Below are 22,575 nucleotides of genomic sequence, written 5' to 3' on the forward strand. Positions count from 1 at the left end.
TCTTTCTCTCTTTTACAAATTCACAGCCACTCATACATACATATACTCTCTTTACCCTTATCCAACACCCCCTTTCCATATACTGACAGAATCTGAGTTCTGCATCACTCATCCACACCTAATCCTGTTGTCACTTCACACTACCCCACATCCTCCAGCCATTTGTGCACAAAACACCCATCCATGCACACATTGTCCATATGGCCTCCAGCTATCCAAATTCACCCCAGCTATCCATGCAGATCCACCCCCAGCCTCCCCTTACCCATTCCAGTTACCCACACCCACCTCAGCTTTCCTCGCACACTCACACATACCTATCCATTTATACACCCATGCACCCTCTATACTCTCTCCACTGCAAACAACCCACACCTGCCCCAACTAGCCACACAAACCCATCTACCCACACTTCCCCAGCCACTCACATAACCTCCATGTTACACCAGTCATCCATACAAAACTCATCAACACCCTCACAATAATTCATTGCCCCTCAGCCTTTCACACATGCACAACCCCTCTGTACCCCCAAGCTGTATGTACCCAGACCGCCATAGTCAATGATACACACCAATACTCCTGGCATCCACCTAAACCTCATCTCTGCCACACATTTGCACACCCACACACACACACAGATCCCTGTCTCCTCAACAACTGTATACACATCCATTTCTTCCCCACCAACAACCATACACACACACTTCTGTACTGGGGTCAGGCTGTAGAGAGGAGAAACAGAGTATTGTGTTAGGCTACAGAGGGAAGAGGGGAAAGGAAGTACTGGGGTCAAACTGGTGGGGTGGTCAGACTGCTGGCACTGGGCTGGGGATTGGAACTGTGCTGGGAGAAATAGGGTGAGACTGGGGAGTGATGAGCCACAGTGTCCTGATTCCAGGCTGGGAGCTGGAGAGGGAGGGGAAGTGTCCCAGGGTTGGGTCTCAGAGGGGGCTTGGAAGTGTGCTGAGATCAGGTTAGGGAGAAGGGAAGGGTGTGTGCTTGAGCCAGAGAGGGGAAAAGGAAATGCTGGTGGGGTGGGGAGGGGTCAGAGTGTGTTGGGGCTAATCTGGGGAGGGTGGAAAAGAGTGCTGGGGTCCAGCAGGTGAAGCGAGTACTACATTCATGCTGGTGGGGGTGGGGGACAAAATGTATTGGGGTGGTTTGGGGAGGGGAATGGCATGCTATGGTCAGTCTGAAGAGAGTGGGAATGCTAGGGTTGGATGGGCGGGATGACAAATAAAAACCTCTGGGGAATTTCAGTAGGTTTCAGCTGGTTATGTTACCATCCTGAAGAAAGTCATGTTTGAAATCTACAAACCTGTGGTTTGCAGTAATACAGGCTCAAAACCTCACAACAGACCACTACATCCCAGAGACTGACTGGATTGGTGCTGAAAGAGGTACTACCTGATAGCAGAATGTAAAGTCTGAGCAGAAAAGAACAAGCCAGTGAATATTAGTTTGGATTTAAGTATTTATTTTTAAAAATGTATAGCCTGCACACATCTGTACAGAACCAAAAAGCAAGCTGTAGAGAGTTGATGGTGAGAGCTTTTAGGATTAGAATCAAAGGGCTTAAAATGCACCATTTAAATATTTATTTGATTTTATAGTCCACCTTTTGGCACTTCAAAGTGAATTTCATTCAGGTAATAGGTATTTCCCACTAGATGGTAGCATGCACAATGAGATGGGATCGATTTAGATACCAGCTGTATTGTAGAAGGGAGAACCCTGCATGTTATTCTGATTCACCTAGAAAATGATAATTTAGTGGCTCACAAGGGAGTTGAATTTATAATGTAGTACCTGCTACTTTTTGGCCCTATTTTTCAGCATGGTTAAGGTTTAGCATTTTTGAGAATCTCCCCTTTGTCACAGATGTGAGCCCTTGGGCTGTGGCATGGTTGATGCAGCTTAGCAGGCAAACCTAAAAGACCTACGTCGACAGCAGGTGGACTCACTCTTACTGGTGCTGGTACTAGGGCTTCACCTGTACCAGCCCTGTTCCCTGCAGGTTGAGCCCTTGGGTTCCAGGGGCTGGGAGGACTTAGGCGAGTGTCCCTAAAGAGATGGTCAGAGGAAGTTGTGTATTGGGCAGCAGTCAGGGAAGGCCGCGAGCAGACTGTGTCATGTTCCGGAGAGAGATCAGGGCAGGCAGCAAACAGACAGGGTGAAGGTCCAGGCGCAAGTCGGGGCAGGCAGCAATCAGGCGGTGCCAGGGTCCAGGCTAAGGTCAGAGCATGTTGCAATCCAGAAAAATAGTAGTCAGTGACCAGGGCCAAGGTCAGAACCAGGAGTCAGTCACAGGCAGACAGACGAGACAAGGACAAGACACTAAGGGACTAGAACATGGAGGGATCAGGAGGGCAAGGCGACAACAAGGCAAGACTAAGCAACAAGGATGCAAGACATGGCACAGGAAGGCATGAAGGATTAGCAACATGTTTTGCTAAACAGGAAGACCTGTTGCTAAGGAACCCGCTGGGCATATGGCTTGGGTTTAAATATCCAGCCAGCACCAACATCATTAAGGAGTGACCCTTTCACGTTCCTGCCATGGGACCATTAAAAGTTAGCATGTGCCTAGGGGAGGAAGGAGCAGTATGGCGGCGTCCCTGCTGCCATGGCTTTGGGAGGTGAGTGCAAGCAGTCATGAGGCCACCCCACAGCAGCCAATGTTACACCCTTGCTGTTACTCCACATTTTTGTGGATGTGACTCAGAGATATGAATATGAGCATGTGCAAAGCGTCTTTCTTCCCCAAGGATTGATCAAGGAAGTCTTTCTGCATGCCTGGCAGACTGATCGAGGAGTGAGTTTTGAGAAGAGTCTTAAGGAGTTTGGAGTTTTAGACATTTTTGGAGAAAGGAGTTTTTTTTCTTTGTGACCCTGTGATCCAGATCCTGAAGGTCAGGCAAACCCTAGTCTTGAAGGGCTGGGTTTCTGATTTTCATCTTTGTGCCCAGTAAATAGCAAAGGTGAGGATTTTAGGGGGATAAGATTTGAAGGAGAGGTTTTTGGAGATTTTTGAGACTAGTTTTTGTAGTAAGGTCAGTTTCCCCTTGCTGTGAACATTGGAGATCGGCTGTTTTAATGTTCTGCCAGTAAACAGTGGGGTGAAGCTGTGGACTTGTTGAGGAGGACTGTTAGAATGAGTTTTTGGAGAATTTGGATTTTTTGTTTCTCCCCTGTCTATGTTACTGACGACAATCATCCCACCCTCTTTGGGGAAGGGATAGTGGAGACTCTGGAGACTGGCTAGTCAATTAGAGGAAGGAGAGTGGCTATCAACTGCACCATGGACAAAGAAACCACTGCTTTCCTAGTGATGATTTTCATCTTGCTCTTTATGATTTTTGCCATACTTTCTTCAATCATCCTCTTTAAGTTGCTGTAAATTGTTTTCAGTTGAATACCACCATTGAACTCTGTGCTTCATTTAATGGTGCCTTTGACCTCTGCTTCTACCAGCCATTGTGAGTACTTGCTAACCCAAAGTGTGTGAGAATTCTGGACTGAGTTGTGTTGTCCACCACAGCACCAGGGGCACTAGAGGTGTAAACCTCCTCCCTGCTGGATGAACCCGGCATCCCAAGGGCTAAGAGATAAGAGTGAGAGAGTGAGTGATCTGGGAAGGAAGAGAAAACTCTGGAACTATGTAGCCTCTTGGATTTAGCACACAAACAATCCGGGGTCCAACTACAATAGTAAGAATTAGGAAAGACTCAGATAATAGCTTTATTCCTAGCTAGAATTTTCTGGTCAGATATAATCCCTAGGCGAATAAGGAAAAATGAAATGTGCATTAAAGAAATGGATTTGAGAAGAAAATAGGCAAATTGAAATGTATCTAATCTTGTTTAAAGATACGCACATGGGACATGGCTGTGGGCTGTGATTATGGATTTAAACTAGCAGATAGGTCTGTCTGGCAGGCTGCAAGTACAATAATAACTTGTTCACATGGCTGGGTGTATCTGGCAAGCTGTGCAGAGGACCTAAAATCAAACCAGTAATGAGATCTGTATAGCAGGTTACAAGTACAGTAATAACTAGAAAGCCTAGCGAAAATGGAAGGTGCTTATGTAGCTGAATCTGTCTGGCAGGCTATGCAGGGGACACAGGATGCTGGATTTTCTGGCAGCAGCTTTGTAGTTTGTCATGGGAAGAGAGAGGAACTGGTTGCAAAGAAAACAGAGCAGGGGTGGCCAACTCCGGTCCTCAAGAGCTACAAACAGGCCTGGTTTACAGGATATCCACAATTAATATGCATGATAGATTTGCATGCATTGCTTCCATTTTATGCAGATCTATCTTATGCATATTTGTGGCGTCCTCTTGGGTCAGCCACTAGATGTCCCTAGGTCCCTGTTTAGAAACAACATCTATGAGCCTTCCATCCCTCTCTGCCCTTCCCAACCTGGAGGGCTTGGATTGGATGCATCATCCTATTTAGTGCAGCCATTTTTGTATCCTGTGTGGTCAGTTTTAGAAAGCTTCTTAACAGTGAGCATATCTTTTTTCAACTCTCTGGTGAGGCCACCCAATCTCCTCATGCGCCTTAAGTTTGAAGAGATCCCTCATCATGCACTCCCTACCAGAAGGTCCTTCTTCTATTAGTTACAGAAGATAGATTTTGGGCCGGAATCCCCTTTAGGGCTCTCAGTTCAGAGGACTGAAGACCCATGAGCTCCACTCTACTCCCTAGGTGGCAAGACCGGTGACAGCACCTTCTGAGAGAGATTATGATGGCTGAAGATGTGTCCAGTTTTCCTTAAAGAATGTATTTTGGACCATTGCTTTGTGGGGAGAGTTTTCTGACTCGCCCCTTCCCATGGGGATCCAGAGCTGGAATAGCCTAGTCCCCTCTTTCTAGAGACTTTTCCTACAAGAGAAATTCCCCACAACAAAACTATGGAGAATGATCAAGACAGAGAGCCCAATCGGATTTCCATGTATGGGACCAGGACATGCTGGGTGTCCAAGGATGAGATGGATTCAGGTAGTACTGTTTTCTCTGTTTGAGGAGAACACCACCATGGGAACACCACCATGGGAAGCTTCACCCAGATGTATGAAATAAAGGATACCTACCTAATGAGAAACTCACATCTGTATTATCAGTCAGCTGTAACTTCAATATTATGAACAAATTGGACTTTAATTATTGCAAAATCAGTAAACTTTATTTTAACACCCAGAACCTGGTCCTGCCTGGTTTGCCCCAGCATCTCATCCCTTGGGATGCATCTATTTACAACACACGGGGAAGAACAAACTACTGTCTGGGCCATAAGTGAGAGCTTGCCCCCACGGAAAGAATCCACCCTGGGATAGAGAGTTAAACAAGGGAGTAAGTGCTAGCCAGATGTATGTTCCAAAGAGAACAAATACGTTTGTGTGCCCTTGGACCTTAACTCCCCACTCCCCCCAAGTAAGGGTTACATATTAATTGTGGATATCCTGAAAACCAGGCCTCTTTGTGGCTCTCAAGGACTGAAGTTGGCCACCCCTGAAATAGAGGATCATGTATGCCAAAGAGAAAGACAACAAAAACTCCTTAATAGGGAGAAGGCAAGATGGTAACTGCAGAGGAGGGGCACATGCCTTCAATTTCTACCTGTCCTGATTTTTGTCATATTTGAGACAACTTGTTATCTCAGGATGGACAAGAGGAAGGAAACGTCAGGGCTATTTTATCTGAAACCTCACTGATCCTTCTGCTGGCTTAATAAATAGATTTGCGTCTCAGGTGGAAGGGACCTTGGTGGACTCTTTGGTGATTGCAGGAATACTGGTGGAGTTTGAATCATCTTTTAAGTCCTGAAGTTTGGCATCTTCCACTAGCGCCTTGTGGCGTAGAGAGATTCTGAGAGCCCCCTCAGCCGGAGATGCATCAGGTTCAGCACAACCGGTGGCTGCTGTGAGTGGAAGCGGCATGCCATCATTAATCTGCAGCACAAACAGTCCCCTGGAGCCAGACTCTAGGTGATGACTTTCTCCACTTAAGCTCTGCTAGATCAGGAGCAGAAAATTGAACTGGCATTGGAAGTAAAGCCACAGTTGATAGGAACAGTAGTGGAGAAGGCTCAGGTTGATTTTGGCCAGTAACAGTAAAATGTGTTCCAGACTAGATAGGAAGACAAAGAGGTCCATATTCAGTCACTGGCAGGATTGCAAATTTAGCTGGATGAACTTACCCAGCTAATTTTGGAGGGATATTCAGTGGTACAGCCACTGAATGTAGACAGCTGTCTTAAACATAGCAGGTTAAGTTTATCTGGCTAAATTTAGGACAGCTCTATGGCACAACTAGAATTAGCTAGATAGCTGAATATATTATCTGGCTAACTCTGAATAGCTGAATATGTTATCCTGCTAACCTCCCAGAAATGCCCCAGAACACCGCTCTGTTATTCAGCTAAATCTTAGCTGGATAATGAGATATCTGGCCAAACATTAGCTGGATAGGTGTCCAAAATATTCAAAAAGTAGAATTTGGTCAGATAACTTGTGAGCTAAATGCCTCTGAATATGGACCTCAGAAAGGTCTGGTAAGACTTAAAGGAGTAACATTCAATGGACCGGCTAGATTTAGAAGAATTTTCAGCTGAATATTAAGCCAGTTAGGCCTAAAGATAAATGGTCAAAATTAGCCAGACAGTGATTTGGCTTAGAAAAATGCTAAGGAAATATTTTGTGGAAATTCTGGAGCATTCCCCTGAAACTTTGACTCCCAATGATTTATCTTCCACAGAAGAAAATATAAGAAAATGCAAGGAGACACAACAAGTTGGACAGTTAATTTTGGGCAGCCTTGATGTAACTCAAATTTTACAAACAGCCATTGAATCAGATAATGTTCCTGCAATGCATTTAATATATGTGATGTCTCCTTTAGCCAAATGTGATAATGTAGGTGCACCCATTTAGTTGTCAACTTTCTTTTTCCCTTTCTTGGCTACTTTGCTCCTTCCTATTATAGCTATGAAACTGTGGTTGCATTAATATACAGAACGTAACACAGATAAAGATCCTACAGCCCATTAACATCTCCTGCTCAGTTTTGTAGTCTCTTCCTTTCCTGCAGAGATCCTCTGTGCTTGTCCTATATTTTCTTTAATTCTGATAACTGTCCTTGTCTGCAGCACCACTCCACTGGGAGACTGTTCCATGTGTCCATCACCCTTTCTGTAAAAAAAATATTTCCTTAGATTACTCCCAAGTCTAACGCCTTTCACCCTCATCCCATGACCCCCTCATTCCAGAGCCTTCCTTCCACTGGAAGAGGACCACCTTCTGTGCTGTTATCTCTTGGAGGAATTTAAATGTTTCTATCGTATCTCACCTTTCCCTCCTTTCTGCAAGGATATACAGTTTTAGATCTTTAAGTCTGTCTCCATATGCTTTATGAAGAAGACCATTGATCACTTTAGTAACTGCCCTCTGGACCAACTCCATCTAGTTTATATCCTTTTGAAGATGCAATCTACAGAATTGTACACAGTCTTCCAAATGAAGTCTTACCAGGGGTTTATACTGAGGCATTATCACCTCCTTTTTCCTGGTGGTTATTGCTCTCCCTATGCACCAAAGCATCCTTCTGGCTTTTGCTGTTGCCTTGTCTACCTATTTACCCCCTTTAATTTTTTTTTGTTTCCTTAGTGTTCGTTGTGATGTTAACATGGAATATGTTTATTTGCTACTGGATACACTTTTCTTTAAATTGTATATTTGAGGTAATTCAATAAATGTGAAGGGTACTTGTGACTTGGATTGGCCACTGTTGGAAACAGGACATGTGCTTGATGGACCCTTGGTCTGACCAGTATGGCTGCTCTTATGTTCTTCCAAAAAAACCAAAACACTGTCATGGATAGGGACTGATATCCCTACATTCTGTAGATTCAGAGCTCCTTAACAGTGAGGACAAAGGTAACTGGGCAGACCATTATTTTCTGCCATCATCTGTTACTATAGTCACTGTTAATACTTAGGGAGGGAACTGCTGACCTTCAGAAGCAGCAATGACCCTCTGTTGCTGACTGCTTCCTTTTTCCATTAGTTTTCAAAGGAGAAATACATCCTGGACTCCTCACCAGAGAAGCTGCACAAGGAACTTGAGGAGGAGCTGAAACTGAGTGTCACAGATCTACGTAGTCATGCATGGTACCATGGACGCATCCCACGAGAGGTAAGGGACGTAAAGAATCGAATAGACAGGACTGTGGCATGTGTAGACTTCAGATTTAATATTTCTGTGCACATTAACTGAAGATGGGCCCTACGTGGTATTGAAAGCTCACATATGTTATGTTATACTTTTATGCCACCTTCCCTGGAACAGGTTCAATCCAAAGCAATGGTTAAATTATGCTTATCTAAAAATTTTCTTTCCTTGAGTCCTGCTGGACTGGTCTTCATGTATGGGATTTCTGTTCTCCAAAGTTGATGGAGACAAAGGACACACCTCTTTTATGACTTCACTCTGGATTATAAGAGAGGTGTGGTCCTGGGCCAATACCAGTAGCCTACTGCCAAATCACTGTGACCATCAGAAATCCCCTAATGCCATTCTTGAAATCACACACTACAGGGTACTGAAGACTGCTCTGAGAAAGTCAAGAGGTAAAATGAGGGAGAGGCAAAAGGAGGTTGTAGAAGGGTGTACCTTGCATGATGCTGTTAGTCCCATTGATTCTTCGAGAAGGTGGGTCCCTCCACACTCATTCCAGTGTCGCAGGAATAACTGTTAGAGTTAAACCGGGTAGAGGCCCCTCCCTGTGTGGCTCTTATAGACCCATATCTTTAATTAATTTAGATCTAAAAATATTAGCCAGAATACTAGCCCTGAGGCTGAACCGTTTTATGTCCTATCTGATGCACTCCGATCAGGTGGGATTTATTCCATGCCGCATGGCAGCTGACAATGTGCACAAACTTATTGCCCACCTAATCTGGTGGGCGAAGAAAGGCAACTCCTATACAATCCTTCTATCAATTGACGCACAGAAGACCTTTGATCTTGTCCATTGGCCTTTTTTATTTGTTACACTACAGAAGATGCAATTTGGTCCATCTTTTCTGCAGTGGTTGCAACAACTGTATCGTTCCCCTAGGGCCAAAGTAAAAGTAAATGGGGGATATAGTCAGGAATTCTGTATTGGCCGAGGGACTAGGCAAGGATGTCCTCTCTCACCCTTTTATTTGCCTTGTTTTTAGAGCCCCTTGCTATGAGGATTCAATCCTCACCAATTATAAAGGGGATACAGATGGGAGAGACTTCTTTCAAACGCTCTTTATTTGCAGATGACATTTTGCTCATCCTAGCTGAACCCTGCACATCTTTGGCGGGCGTAGTATCCGAAATAAATCAATTCAGCAAGGTCTGAAGACCCAAAACAATAATCAGTGTGATTCAATATATCCAAGACAATATTACAGGGTAAGACCATCAGATAAGATAGAAATCCCCATTTAAGCCACAGCTTCACCACCATCTATCAGAAAAAATCTAGTTAATTTTATGTAATCTCTCAGGTGATAAGGAATTTTATAACCATTCTCCTGATGTGTGGCATAAATGGAGTTCCCTTTACATAACCTTCATTTATTTATTTAAAATTTTTTATATGCCACACTCTACAAAAGCTTGAAGTGGCTTACAATAAGTAAACATACATAATTAAAAATAAATTTACATGTAAAATCACAATAAAAACTTAGACATACAGAGCTCTAGATGTTCCGTAGGAAAGCAGGGGCCTGAACTTTGGAGTTACTTTAAGGATTGAGGAATTGTACTGAAAATTGAAATATAAGCTAGGAGAATAAGTAGGTCTTTAAAGCCTTCTTAAATTGCTTTGAAGAGGATATTTCTCTTAATTCATCAGGGAGAGAAGTCCACAAGCATGGGCCTGCTATAGAAAAAGCCCGATTTCTAGTTACATTCAATCTTGCAACTTTAGGAGCTGGAATCTCTAATACTTTTTGTTGGAGGAACGGAGCTGTCTTGTGGGTTTATAAGTGCAAAGGATGGTACTTAATCAGATAGAAGTTTTACTTTGCAGGAGGTTATGAATCATAGAGGGTCATTTACTAAATGTTTTTTCCCATTCTGTGTGTATGGGAATAATGCTTAATAAATGACCCCCATAGGTAGGTATTCTGAAAGCTATTGGAAGCCAGTGAAGGGAGTAGAATGTAGGGGATATACAGTCCCTTATTTTTGTTCTGGTACGAAGTCAAGCAGCAGCATTTTGAATAACTTGGAATGGATGAATCATGTATGCAGGCAAACCGAGATATAGAGAATTATAATAGCCAGGTTATTGAGAATTAGAGATTGTAAAACAAGTTGAAAGTCTTTTACTTCAAGCAGAGGTTTCAGTTTCTTTAATAAGTGTAATATGTAAAAATATGATTTCACAACTAGAGAGATATGATTTTTCATAGAAAGGTGTGGATCAAGAGTAATTCCCAGATTTTTAGCTTTAAGAGTAATGGGAAAAGTGTGATCGTTGAATGAAAAAGAAATCGGAAAGTGATGTGATGGGAATCTGAGTGCTTTAAGCAAGATTATTTCTGCTTTTGAAACATTACATTTCAATTTGTTATGGGTTAACCAACATCGAAATGAATTCAAACAGAGGGATACCAAGGCTAGAGTATTTGGCCAAGAGATATAGAATTGTATGTCATTGGTGTAAATGTTAAAATTTATGCCTAAACAGGAGAATGGCAAGGTAAATGTTAAAAAGTGTGGCCGATAATGCCATTCCCTGAGGGATCCCTGAAGAAACTGGATACCAATCAGAGAAGTAGAACCAATTCTTACCTGTTGGGCTCGGTCTATGAGGTATGATTAGAAACCATTCCTCCTCAGAAACAAGGTGACCTCTATCTCTTTCCCACCTAATTTTACACTTTGTTAAAGGGTCATGCTTCTCATCCTTTAAGTAAATAAGTAAAGGTTAGTTTTGATAGGCAAATATGGAAATGTTGCTAAAGCTATCCCAGAAAGGCAGGAGCTGCAGTTCCCCCAAGTGGACAGGCTTGCCAAGAATAGCTTGTTTATTTCTTTCTGTTCTTAGGTGTCAGAAAGTCTGGTCCAGAGAAATGGCGACTTCCTGATCCGTGATTCGCTCACCAGCCTGGGGGACTACGTACTAACCTGCCGCTGGAAGAATGAACCGCTGCACTTCAAAATCGACAAAGTGATGCTGAAAATGAGTGAGCGCTGCAGCCGCATTCAGTACCTGTTTGAGCAGGAGAGCTTTGACAGCATCCCAGCACTGGTGCGCTTCTATGTGGGGAACCGCAGGGCTATGACCGAGCACAGCGGGGCTGTCATATACTGTCCCATCAACCGTACTTTCCCACTACGCTACCTGGAGGCCAGCTATGGACTAGCTAATGGGAGGCCGAGTGGGCCTCATAGCCCCATCAGTCACAAAGGTGGTCACATGAAGAGACGTAGCATCACCATGACAGATGGACTAATTGCTGACAAGATCAGCAGGAGTGATGGATGCCCAAATAGGTAAATGAGGGGGGGGGGGGGGGGAGGGAAGATGGCAGGGAGGACTGTTGGCTGTGGAAATGGGGATAAGGAGGAGGGTTATCAGGTGACTCATCAACATTTTTTCCTAGTGTGCCATCACCATATCACCGTGATATGATCCGAAACTGTGCAGTCAGTGTGCATCAAATCCAGGATCTGCATTCTTCAATGTCACCCATCTCTGAGACCCCTGACTCTCCTGCTTATAGCACTGGTATGTATAACTCCTGCTTTCTCAGGGAACTCCAGCTCTCCAGTCTAGAGAACTGCTACATATATTCCCTTTTCCCCTTAGAATCTCAACACTCAAGGCATTAGCACCAATATGTATACTCCTACTTCCCCTGAGAATCTAGACTCTCCATCCTAAAGCACTGATACATATACTCCCTCTTCCCCTGAGAACTCCAACTTTCCATTCATTAGCATTGATACATATACCCTTGATTCATACGTATTCTTCCGCTTCCCCTGAAAACCTACTCTGTATCAGCCCAGTCTCCTACTCAGGATATCTCCACTTCCATGCTCAGCACTGTGAGCATGAGGAAATGTGCTCAGATATGTCTGTCTGTGTCATATGTACACACAAAACAGGAATACGTACAGTGTATATAAAGGTGGTATTGCTTCATTTCTTGTAACCACTCTTCTCTTCCCCTCATAGTTACAAGACTAAAGCCTGAGGGGGATGTAGGAGGAGCCTTAGCCCTTGCATCCTCCGGAATGAGGAGATCCAGTGAACCCCAACTGTGTTCAGGGAATAAAAACAAGCCTGTAACAGATCCAGCTGAGAACACACACTCCATCCCCTGCCACAAGTACCCTGATACCTCAACATCCCCATCTTTGAATAGCTGCAGTGATGCAGACACTGGGCAGTACTGCCAGCTCCGCCCTGCCTCTCCTGGTGCTCAAGAGAGGACAACACAAGATCCCACCAACAAGCAACCTCTACCCAAGAGCTACATGGAAAATGGAACTGGGTGCCAAGAGGCTGAGGCCAGGCAGAGGACAAAAGCAGAAAGAGATGGAGGAGGAGGGTTTGTGGTTCCAACTGTGGAAATGAAGTCGTCTTTCAGTCCCTCAGAATTCAGGTCCTTGCTGATTACTGTGGAAAATAAACCTCTAGAGATGGCTGTTCTGAAGAAGGTCAAGGAGTTACTGGCAGAGGTGGATGCCAAGACCATAGCCAGACACATCACTAAAGCAGATTGTGAGGTAGGAGCAGTCAGAGTGGAATTGGGGAATGGGATAGAGGGACTGAAGAAGTCATAGGTGGGCAACAGAGAAGGGACTGATGAGTTCTTTCTCTTTCCTGTCCATGGTGGAGGTAAGAAACAGATTCTGGGGCAGTGCTCAGATGTTTTGGGCTGTGGTGTGGTTCCTGAAGCATTGGGAGAAAGGTATTCAAGGATGCAAAGTCCAGTCTGAAAAAGTGAGTGCTAGCACTTCTTAGAGCCTAGATATTTTTACAGCTGCTAGGCCAATATTCAGAAGCATTTAGCCAGATAATTTGCCAGTTTTTCAATATCACAGGCACTTATCTGGCTAAAATGTAGCCGAATAAGTCAGGGGCATTTTAGAAGCATTCCAGGATGGGGATGAGTTAGCTGAGAATTTCTCTGACTAACTCCAATATTAGAGGTTAACTGAATAAGCTTGTCGGCTAACTCTAGTCAACCCCAGGAGCAGGTCTAAAGTTCTCTGGGAACATGTTAAGTGGTGACCTTTTCTAAAAAAAAAAACATCAGACTCATGAGACTCATGTTTCAATGTAAAAATAATAAGACACCGTTGTCATATTATGTAATGAGTTACACTGTAAACCAATGTGATATTCCATATCGAATGTCAGTATAGAAAAATAAATAAATAAATAAGGCTGGCAGCTCAATTCTCCAACCTGCACCCAATGTTAGAAAAATGGGCCCTGCTGACCCCTAATCTTCCTACCCAGCAAACCCCTTCAGATGGTCGGGGCCAAACTGTGGTCAGTAAGGGCTCTTAGTCAATTAAAAAATAACTTCATTTCTACCTATTTTTTTTGTTGCCAGGTTGCCAGAATATTGGGTGTCACCAAGGAGATGCAGAGACATATGGGTGTGAGCTCAGGCATGGAGCTTCTCACCCTCCCACATGGACGGCAGTTACGTCTTGACCTGCTTGAGCGGTATGTGTCATCTTCACATTGACCATACTCTTCCATATAAAGTATATGCCTTGCTCTCCCTCTCAGAGTGTGCATGTTGCTCTTTTACTCTCCCCTTGGGGTATATACATCTCTTTCTTATCATCTCCTCAGACCAGTCCAGGACATATTTGCCACCCTGCCAGCAAAAGGAGACAGAGAAGATTCTGATTCGCTGACATCAGTCCTCATAGAGTTCAGTGAAGCCTGTAGCATCTCAGTACTTCTCTGTCTCCAGCAGATGGTAGAGGTGTTGAATCCTGCAGCTTTCTAGTCTGAGGACAGAAATTGCTTTTAAGGGTTTTTGCTTTAGGGCAAGCTGTCTGGTGGAGTATAGATGAGCAAGAGGATTCAGGTACTATTTTTTTTAGCTTCGTCTGTTTATAGGAAGGCAATTGAAAACCAGTGATGCTAGTTCTCTCTTTCCAACCTTTGTCAGCGAAGAGCCTGGCTCCTTCTCCTCCCTTGTCCTGGGAGATGAGACTTGTCCCTGGTGGGGTGAAGAGTCCTGCAATCCTGTGACTGAGCAGTTATTCTCTCTTTTCAGGAAATAATCTCTTCTCTTAATGTCTTGTATAAAAAAAAGTAAAAGGGAGATTGAGTGCTCAGCTGGTCTGTGCTGTGAAGAAGCATTAGGGCTTGGTTGAATCGTAATATCCCTAGTAGAGTACTTATGAGTGTACCATGGCGGTAAATTTTTGGCATGTAGCAGATAATGGCGGCTGAAATGGAATGCAGAAAGCAATGTACAGTGTGTGGAAGGTAGAATGGGAGAACGGCTGTGGCCGAAGTATGCCATAACTACATAGAGGCAATATTGGCGCAGTCCGAGAAGGCTGTGAGAGGGTCACATGCAATGGATTTCAGGTCAGCAGTAGGGACTGCAGTGCTCTGCACCTTGACAATCTCCAGGTTAGATTTGGGTTCCTCTTGGGGGAGGTGAACTGGCAGTGTGTATTCTGGCAGCCATTTTGAAAATGCAGCAACCAGACAGGAAGGCAATGGGTCTCCAATTCTGCAACCTGTGGGAAAAGATGGATCTAAGCCTCAAGATAAGGGAGAACAAGGTAGACTAAGTTTGTATTGGTTTTCTCAGGATTCCTTTTGTTCTGAGTTTGATCTTCCCATGCATGAGACCTTCTGTATGAGATGGAAGAAATCTCAAAGGGTGTCAATTAACAATGTTGTCTCAAGGGAGAAAGCGGAACTTGATCTTAGAGCATCAAAGAGACCCATATTAGTTCAGGAGAATGATCTGGATAAAGCATCTATATTTTCTGAGACAGAATCCTTGGGAGAACTCTCTGAGGGACATAGTGACCTGGAAGAAGAAACCCTAGAGGAGGGAGAAAGTCCTCAGATAGAGAGAGTTGATCCCAAAGTGGTTAGGTTAGTCAGGAAGAATGAGCTTCCCTCCTATTCAATTTTAGAGGGTCTTAGCAGGCTGGTTCAGACTTTTCCTTTCCATAAAACAATAGGAGCTTTAATAAAGGCATAAAGGGACTCACCTGAGGTAAATTTACATATGGGCTGATTCATTTCCCGCTGAAAAGTTGGATTTATTAAGGTATCTGAAGGTGGATGCTTGGTTTCAGCAGTTACAAAGAAAACCACAATTCCAGTGGAATGTAGCACTTTGAAGGATACCCTGGTTAGAAGAACTGAAGTGGTTCTGAAACAAATTTTTGAGTTGGCATCGCTTGCTCTTCAAGTTGCAATTTGCAGTAGTTTCATGTCTCGTGAATGCTTACAGTGGGTGCAGCAAATTCCTGTCACACTCAAGGAAGTGGAATGGCTAGAATCAGATATAGTTTTTGTTGTGCCGGAGGTGGACTCTTGGGCCGAGGTGGGGTTGAGGCAACCTGCAGGAAGGATCCTACAGGTCTCCACCATTGGCAGGCGAAGTGGGCTGATGGACGGAGGCTGGCTGGTGCTTCACCAATACCAGCCCTCATTCCCCGCGGGTTGAGCCTTTGGGTACCGGGGCCGGCTGGACTTAGGTGGGCCTCCGTAAGTCGTCATCGATGGAAGGATCGAGGACAGCCTAGAGACAGCAACAGAGGAAAGATACAGTCTGTTCTGGATGAGGTAGAGTCCCAGAGACCCGGGCACCAAAGGAACAAAGTCTGACAGGGGGCGCCCGAGCAAGAGCAGGCTGAAGCCTGAAGAGGCCAAGTCCAGGATGTAGACTGAAGAGGCATCGAGAGGCAAGCTTGAGTCAGAGCTGGTGGCAATCTCGAAGCGGTGGCAAGCAAGGCTGAGGTCTGAGTGAGGAGAAAGGCAGATGTAGTCAGGCACTGCAAAGGTCCAGGTCTGGAGAGAGGCAAAGGAGTAGTCAGGCAATGCAGAGGTCCAGGTCTGGAGAGAGGCAACGGAGTAGTCAGGCAATGCAGAGGTCCGGGTCTGGAGAGAGGCAACGGAGTAGTAGTCAGGAAATGCAGAGGTCCGGGTCTGGAGAGAGGCAACGGAGTAGTAGTCAGGAAATGCAGAGGTCCGGGTCTGGAGAGAGGCAACGGAGTAGTCAGGCAATGCAGAGATCCGGGTCTGGAGAGAGGCAACGGAGTAGTCAGGCAATGCAGAGGTCCAGGCTTGGAGAGAGTCACAGCATGGTCAGGCAAAGCAGAGGTCTGGGCTTGGAGAGAGTCAAAGGCGTGGTCAGGCAAAGCAGGGGTCAAGATCCAAGAAGGCAATCCGAAGGTAGGTTGGAGAATAGGAACACAGGAACGAGGAAACCAGGAAAAGGAGTCAGCGAGGATCAGGAACACAGGAGCAAGGAGAATCCCTCAAGAGGCAATGAGTACTCGACCAGCGAGGAGACCTGTTGCAAAGGCAAAGTTAGAGAGCGGAGCCCGGGATTATATACCGGTGCTCCGCTGACATCATCATCCGGGGCTGCGGCTTGGTTCCCACCGCGGGCCCTACTTAAGTCACAGTGATGTGCGCGCACCAAGGGAGGGGCGTGGCGCCAAGTAGCAGCGTCTCTCCACGGGTCACCGGAGAGGCATGACGAGGAGCACCAGGAGCTGTAGCTGGATCGGAGATACCAGGGTCTGTAGCTGAGCCGGAGGCACCAGGGGTGGCCCGAGGACGGAGCCAGCAGCCTACCACCGCCAGAGACGAGAGACCAGGCACTGGAGTCACTTGAGAGAGGTGAGGAGTCCGAGCCGCTGGTCTGCCGCGGATGGCACTCATAACAGTTTTTATAGCTGATGCATTACTCAACCTCATTTGTACCTCTGCTAGGGGCATGGCGTCCTCAATGGCTGCTAGGCATTTGCTGTGGTTGCGTAACTGGTCGACGGATACTTCCTTGAAGGGAAGCTACTCTTTGGTGAGGACCTTAAGCTGGGGGAGCATAGTGGCGACAACAAATCGCTTAATCTACCAGAGGATATATCTAAGGGAATCCAAAAAGGGGGATCCAGTAAGTCTAAATTTAGAGAAATGAGATGTTACAGGCCTGGGAAGGCAAATACATCTGTTAAAGGATGCAGTAGTAACAAGCCACAATCCTTTCATTCTAACAAGAGACTTGCTGGGTTCCGACGTGTCTCTAGTGCAGGAAGATCCAAAAGTTCAAGGGGCTTACACTCCTGTTCCCCCTATAGGGGGTCATCTATCTTAGTTTTATGGGGAGTGGGTCTCATCACTACCAATCAATGTGTATTGGCAGTGATAAGAGATGGTTATGTCTTAGAGTTTGCATGACATTTAAAAAGCACCTTTCTGGAGTCTTTATGTACCTCTCAAGAGAAGAGATTGGCCATCAAGTTGACCTTAGAACATCTGCTTCAGTTGGAGGCAGTTGTTCCGTTACCAAGAGAAGAGAGGGGTCAAGGAAGATATTCAATTTATTTTGTGATTCCAAAGAAAAAAGGCACATTCTTGCACATTCTGGATCTCAAAAAGGTTAATGATACATTGAAGGTTCCACAATTTTAATGGAAACTGTTTGCTCCATAATTGTGAGGGTGAGAAAAGGAGAATATCTAACCTCGCTGAATTTTTCTGAAGTATGTCTATACATTCTGAAGTATGTCCTTCCCATTAAAAATATCTCCAGTTTGCAATACTCTGAGGACATTATCAGTTCCAAGCATTCCCCCTTTGGATTGGCAACAGCCCCAAGGTCCTTTTTCAAAATAATGGTAGACGTAGTAGCAGTTTTGCACTAGGAGAGTGTGATGGTACAGCTACTTGGATGACTGGCTGATACAGGCAAAATTGGAGGAAGGAGCCTGAAGGGCAACAACCAGAGTGGTACAATTACTACAAGATCTGGGATGGAGGATACATTTTCAGAAGAAGTTTGGAGCCATCTCAGATCATAGAGTATTTGGGAACACACTTCACCATTCGTAGTGCCAAAGTGCTTTTGTATGTCGGAAATTATCTTCAGACTCATGGCCCAAGTTTGGAATCTACTGAAGTGCAGGGCACCCAAGATCTGGGATTGTCTACAAGGGCTTGGAACAATGGCTGTGATGTTGGATCTAGTTCCTTGGGAATGGTCTCATAAAAGACTGTTGCAGAGGTCCCTTCTAACATGCTGAAATACACAATTTCAAAGTGCAGTTACCATTGGTGCCAGAGGTCAAATTCAGTCTACAATGATTGCTTTCAATTTGGAACCTGAGCAGGAATGCCTTTTGGAGTTTCCAGTCTCAGTAGTAGCTACAATAGATGCCAATCTGTGTGGATAGGGCACTCATAGTCAGAGCAAGTTGGCTTAGGGTCTCTGGAATCAAACAGAGGTGTCCATCAATTGCCTCAAGATAAGAGCCATAAGGAAAGCAATACAGATAGTTTGCCCTGTGAAAAAGAACAAATCAGTAAGGGTGTTCTCTGATAATGCTACAGCAGTGGCATATGTAAATCAAACTGGCACAGAGAGGTGCCTGGCAGCAATGAAAACAGAGCTTCTTTCAAATGGGTGGAAAAGTATCTTCAGGTGCTCTTAGCCTCACATATTGTGGGGGTGGAAAACATTCAGACAGACTATTTGATTCATCACACTCTGGATCTAGGTGCATGGGAATTAGTGGAAGAGGCCTTCAGCCATGCAAAAGAACTACAAAGCAGTCAATTTATTCAGTCAAAGAAGAGAAACTGTGTCAGCAGGAGTAGATGCATTGATGCAGCAATGGCCAAATCATGAACCTCTTTATGTGTTCCCTCTTAGCCCATGATAGAATGGGTCATTCAAAGTACAGAGGAATATTGAGGACAGATTATTCTAGTGACTCCAGATTGGGTCCAGCATCTGGTACGTGTATCTCATCAGACTCCGATTGGGGTGGGGGGTCTTCTGAGATTGGATCATGTTTCGTATCTCCTGCTCAAGGTCTAGTGATATTGGAGGAATTGACTCCCTTATGTTTGGCGGCTTGGCTACTGAAAGGAGATGTTTGTTGAGAAAGGGTTATTTGATGGAAGTGCTAATTATTCTGTTACAGGCAAGAAAGAAATCAAATTCGCTAGCTTATATTCAAGTTTGGAAAGTATTTGACGAAGGTGGGAGTTTCTCCCTTTAAAGCTTCAATTCCTATAGTTTTTTCCTTTCTATAGAGTGGTCCTCAAAAGAGCTTAGCCTTAAATTCCCTAAAGATGCATGTAGCAGGTGTAGCATGCTATAGGGTTAAGTTGCAAGGCTTGCCTCTAGCAGTTCCTCTGAATGTTTCTCAGTTTTTAAGAGTGTAAAACATCTTCGTTTGCCACGCCTCCAAGATGGTCTTTCATTAGATCTTCATTTAGCTGTCCAGGTTTTATGTGAGGCTCCATTTGTGCCCGTTATGGGGGCTTCTATTAAAGACCTGATACTGAAGATGGTATTTCTGGTACCTACCTGTTTGGCACAGTGTATTTTGAAGTTACAAGCCTCGTCCAGAAGGAATCCAAATCTACAGATTTCAGAAACAGGAGTATCCATTCAGATAATCCCTTCCTTTTTGCCAAAGGTGATTTCCCCATTTCACTTGAACCAGTTTATTTATTTATTTAAAATCTTTTCTATACCGTCGTTAAGCGGGTGCCATCACAACGGTTCACAATAAGGCACAAAAACTATGTTGAATAAAGTGTCTAGAATTCCAACTCTTAAACAGGTGCCATCAAAAATACTGTAACATTATATCATAATAAATACTATTTGGTGAGTGTTATAAGTCATGTCTAGTTTTTCTAACTCTGCTAAAAGTTTGGTGTTATTTAACTTTAGTTCTTTGTTGTTTAAGATAAAGGAAGAAATTAGAATATAGGAGAGAAGACACACTTTAAGAAGGAAGGAGTGTGATTGTGTGGGCTTGACCGCACCTAACAGTTCCCTGGGTTCTACTCTTGATTCTCTTTGTGGTATGCTTGCTTAAATAGCCATGTTTTTAAATTTTTTCTGAATGTTTTGATGTCTCTTTCCAATCTGATTTCTACCGGCATGGTGTTCCATATTATCGGTCCTGCTAGGGATAGGGCCCTGTCCCTTACTTGTGTTAATCTGGCTGTTTTGACTGACGGAATAGTTAGCAGTGCTTTGTTTGCTGACCTTAGATTTCTGTGGGGGGTATGTAAGCAGAGGGCTGTGTTCAGCCACTCTGCTTTTTTGTCGTGTATTAATTTATGAATGGTGCATAAAGTTTTGTAATGTATTCTTTGTTCAATGGGTAACCAGTGTAATTCTATTAAGGTTTCAGTGATATGTTCTTTTTTACTTTTCCCAGTTAAAATTCTTGCCGCTGAGTTTTGTAGAATCTGTAATGGTCTTATTGTGGTATATGGCAGGCCCAGTAGGAGGGCATTACAATAATCGGTACTGGAAAAGATTAAGGCTTGTAAGACTGATCGGAAGTTGGTGGGCGTTAGTAGTGGTTTTAATCTTCTGAGAGTCATAAGTTTGGTGTATCCTTCTTTTACTTAATTCTGGGTAGAGTTTCCAGCATTTCCAGCATTTAAGAAGTGTGATTCAGTGGGGGACTTTAAGAATCTGCAGTCCCTGGATGTGAAGAGGTCTTTGTTAAGATATTTGAAAAAACTGAGGGAATGTAGCTTCAAAAGCAACTGTTTTCAGATGGATTAAAGTCATTGTTGCTCAGCATAAATTTCTCAGGGATAAATGTTTCCTATAGATCTTCAAGGCTATTCTACAAGTAGCCAGGTGACTTCATGGGCAGAGAGAGTCTGTATTGCCTGTGGAGATTTGTACGGTGGCCACCTGGGCATCTCTGCATACTTTCTCCAAGCATTATTGATTAGATGTACAGGCTAGGGAGTTAGCCACTTTTGAGGCTAGAGTCTTGAGAGCAGGATTGTCTGGCTCCCCTCCAATATGATAGTGGCTTGGTTATGTCCCATGCATTGCTGGACTTGTCTGGTGAGATGATAAGGAAGGCAAAATTAATTAGGTTTCTTACCTGCTAATTTTCTTTCCTTAAGTCTTACAGACCAGACCAGTCCAGGATCCCACCCATTTCTAGCTGACATCCTGCTGTTTAAATTTTTCTTGCCGATATTTCAAACTGTATGAGTTAAAGGTCCTGGTTGGAGTAAGGTTCCTTGTTGTTTCTCCTCTGCTCATAATGGGGCAAGTTTACTATGTTTATTACTTTGATGTAATAATACAGAGATGCTGAAGGCTTCACTGAGCCATAAGAGGGGCGATATCAGCAAATCAGAATCTTCTCTGTTGCCATCTGGTGGCAGGGGGGCAAAATCCATTTGTGTTGGACTGGTCTAGTAAGACTTAAGTAAAGGAAATTAGAAGGTAAGACATCTAATTTTGCCTTATTCCCTCTTTTACATGGGTTTTATCTGATGACATATTTTTGTTTGCAGGTTCCGCACCATGTCAATAATGATAGCTGTGGATATTTTGGGCTGCACAGGCAGCACTGAGGAGAGAGCAGCCCTCCTGCACAAAAAAATCCAGCTAGCTGCAGAGCTGAAAACCACCATGGGAAACATGTTCAGTTTTGCTGCTGTGATGAATGCACTGGAAATGGCCCAGGTATCAAAGCCTCCACTCCTCTGCACACATTGGAAATACTTGTAACCTGGCTCAAGAATCATGCCCTCATATACACTGGAAATAGCCTATGTAGACCTACTCTCTAGGTCAATACTTTATGATCATCGGTCCAGTCACCATTTTTTATAATTATGATAAAAGCTTCAACTATTCTTGAATCCCACTACTTAACTTGTAAGGTATCTGCCCTGATACGGATCCATGTTTCGTGTATATACTTCTTCAAGGGAGAGCTGTGATGGTCTCAGAAAGTAGGAGTTATGTTGAAAATAGCTTTACTCTCAACATATTGCCACTGAAATGGAAACAGAGCAGATACTATTTAAATATCGATGACTCAATCAAAGCACATAATTTGCTTACCACTAGTATTGGATAAAAGATACTTGTGTCATTAGGACTCTACAATTTTAACATACTATGCCAATCCACATCTTCATTTAGTTCCATATATCCAACCACTTGCAGAGTAAAAATCTAGTATTGTGCACAAAAATGAAGACATGCCTCAAGATCACCACCTTGTTAGTTAGGTAAAACCTCTCAATAATAGTCTTCTGTTTGACAAAAAATGGGTCTTCCAGTCAGCAATTTTCTTCATTTACATCCCACTTGTTCAGACATGAGTGATTTCAAGAAGCAAACTGAACAATTGGCTATTTTATTGAAAGAGGCTATCCTATATTGCTGTAAAAAAATGCATACTGACAGACTCTTTTTTGAATTAACAAATTAACGACTATTATTGACATATAAGCAATCACAAGCAGATCCGAAGTTGGTATGTGTCATGCAATA

At 43.9% G+C, this 22,575-nt stretch overlaps 1 protein-coding gene across 2 annotated transcripts in view; it reads left to right on the forward strand.

Moving 5' to 3' along the window:
- The window catches only part of SH2D3C (SH2 domain containing 3C), a 79,782-nt gene that overhangs the window by 47,729 nt on the left and 9,478 nt on the right, over positions 1-22,575 (forward strand). For both annotated transcript variants that reach the window (XM_029612061.1, XM_029612062.1), the window contains 6 exons: positions 8,072-8,200; positions 11,100-11,548; positions 11,659-11,783; positions 12,237-12,790; positions 13,627-13,742; positions 21,585-21,756. In XM_029612061.1, the coding sequence (XP_029467921.1) occupies positions 8,072-8,200; positions 11,100-11,548; positions 11,659-11,783; positions 12,237-12,790; positions 13,627-13,742; positions 21,585-21,756 (1,545 nt within the window). The remainder of the gene's footprint in view (positions 1-8,071; positions 8,201-11,099; positions 11,549-11,658; positions 11,784-12,236; positions 12,791-13,626; positions 13,743-21,584; positions 21,757-22,575) is intronic.

The sequence above is a fragment of the Rhinatrema bivittatum genome, chromosome 8 (genome assembly GCF_901001135.1).
Source record: "Rhinatrema bivittatum chromosome 8, aRhiBiv1.1, whole genome shotgun sequence".
NCBI classification, from domain to species: domain Eukaryota; kingdom Metazoa; phylum Chordata; class Amphibia; order Gymnophiona; family Rhinatrematidae; genus Rhinatrema; species Rhinatrema bivittatum.